The sequence below is a fragment of the Merops nubicus genome, unplaced genomic scaffold (assembly GCF_000691845.1).
Source record: "Merops nubicus isolate BGI_N331 unplaced genomic scaffold, ASM69184v1 scaffold6473, whole genome shotgun sequence".
NCBI classification, from domain to species: domain Eukaryota; kingdom Metazoa; phylum Chordata; class Aves; order Coraciiformes; family Meropidae; genus Merops; species Merops nubicus.
The window spans coordinates 1-1,946 of NW_008598159.1; the positions used below are offsets into that span (position 1 = coordinate 1).

At 38.7% G+C, this 1,946-nt stretch overlaps 1 protein-coding gene across 1 annotated transcript; it reads left to right on the forward strand.

Moving 5' to 3' along the window:
- Positions 1-1,265: 1,265 nt before the first annotated feature.
- LOC103769716 (melanocortin-2 receptor accessory protein 2-like) lies at positions 1,266-1,659 on the forward strand (the record flags this gene model as incomplete). The annotated part of the gene is made up of 1 exon (XM_008936941.1): positions 1,266-1,659. A coding segment is annotated over one exon (394 nt), but the record flags the coding sequence as incomplete, so codon positions are not given.
- Between the last annotated feature and the right edge of the window lie 287 nt (positions 1,660-1,946).

The window sequence follows — 1,946 nt, forward strand, 5'->3', positions numbered from 1 at the left end:
CCTAAAGGATTCTATGATTCTACATGCTTCCCATGCAGAATGAGCCAATACAGTTCTGACAAATGAGTGCTTTGACTTGCAGGCTGGTGTAACCAGTTTTGTTAGGGTTGAATTCTCAAATTGGGTAATGGAAGTAAATGAGCATTTCGGAAGCAGGGATCTTTTAAGATTAACTGTGACTGAAAGACTAATGGTAGGCATCCTGTGAACTTGAAGGTTTTAGGGATAGATTTCTAAAAATGCCATCTGAGGCTTTCAAAAGCATGTAGGCACTTATCTCCTACTGCAGGCTCGAGGGAATGAAATTATATTTTTCTCTGAAAATCTCTGTAAGTGCTGTGTGCACCTTTAGGCATCCAGCTGCCCTAACTCCAGTGTCATTTGCTTCATGTTCACATATAAACAGTATGATTTATTAATTCTTACTTTAAAAAACTTACATACTCAGAATATGTTTAGATTTTTCACTACTCACCCTCTGAATACTTTTGCTGCCTTTCTGATGCAAATAATGTGTATTTTGTGATAATAGCATATGAATTAAGCCTGTATTACTGTCTGTGAAACTTTGGTCTAGCTTGAGCTTTCCTCTCCCCAGGCTGTGCATGGATCCTATGTAAGTCCAGACAGGTTGGAGTTGATTTGAATTAACACTTCTAGAAAACTCTAAGAAAGATGTTAAGATGTCCTTCCTGGGCTATGTGTCTGAATTGTTAGGACTGCCAGTCTTTCGGTCAGTCTTTAGTTCCGGCTCTTCTAATTTGGATATCTGGATGTCATTGACTGGAGTCAGTGGAAAGGATGGGTTTATGTCCAGGCAACCAGGCACTCAAATTATGCCTTCAGTGACAGTGGTGCTGCTTGTGTCTCTGATTTCCTTGAGCAAAGACTTTTCCCTGAGTGTTCTATAAGCCACCTTTAAAAACTTGTTACTGCTTGATACTGCTTGATATCAAGAGGAAGTACTGAAGGGTATTTCTGAGCTCATTCAATGAGTTGATTATTACAGTATATTGATGACTAGAAGTGCCATTTAGAGTGCTGGCATTGATAACTTATTTCCATGGAAAATTATGATGACAAATCAAGACTTAAAATAACCTGAGTAGAGAATAACAAATAATGCTGCCTTTTAAAGTTTGTTGTATTAAAACTGTAGGGTTTCCTTTCTTCCTGATCATACTGGCTGCTGAAACCAAATTTGCTGTTAAAAGCTTGAATAGTTCTACTTTTGTGCTTACTGTATTTTTCTTTTTCCTCCCTAGCAATGCAGAACCTTCTGAGAAAAGACTTCGCTTGAACAGCTTTGTGGCAGATTTTGGAAGACCTCTGGAGTCAGAGAGGGTCTTTTCTCGTCAAATAGCTGAAGAATCTCAGTCACTTTTCCATTTCTGTATTAATGAAGTGGAACATTTGGACAAAGCAAAACAAAGTCAGAAAGGTCCAGGGCTGGCGAGTCATATCCACTTCCAGGAAGTTCCCAGGACCAGTGGAACATTTGAGGAGGACCTAAATTGTCTTACAAAATTTAACATTCCGAACTTTGTGAACACTGAGCAGAACTCTTCACTAGGTGAGGATGATCTCCTCATCTCAGAGCCACCAATCATCTTAGAGAGCAGATCAGTCATGCAGTCGTCCAGTCGGATCCTTGACTGAGAGGTCTTCAGGATAAACATTCCCATTGTTGTCCAGTTTGAAGCTTTTCTTGGCTTTCTGGTATTTTAATAGAAGGTATTTCAGACCTGTGCTTTTTATTGTATATAAGACTTGCTGTGTTGACAGAACTCATTTTAGACAAGAAGTAAAACACTGAATGCTTTTTTCTGATGCCATCTGTGGTCTAAACGTTTTGCCTAGCATTACTTTTGCTTTCTGATTTTTTTTTTTTTCTTGTTTTGTTCTGTTTTTAACTGCATGCTTATGTCTAGCTTCTGAAGGATACC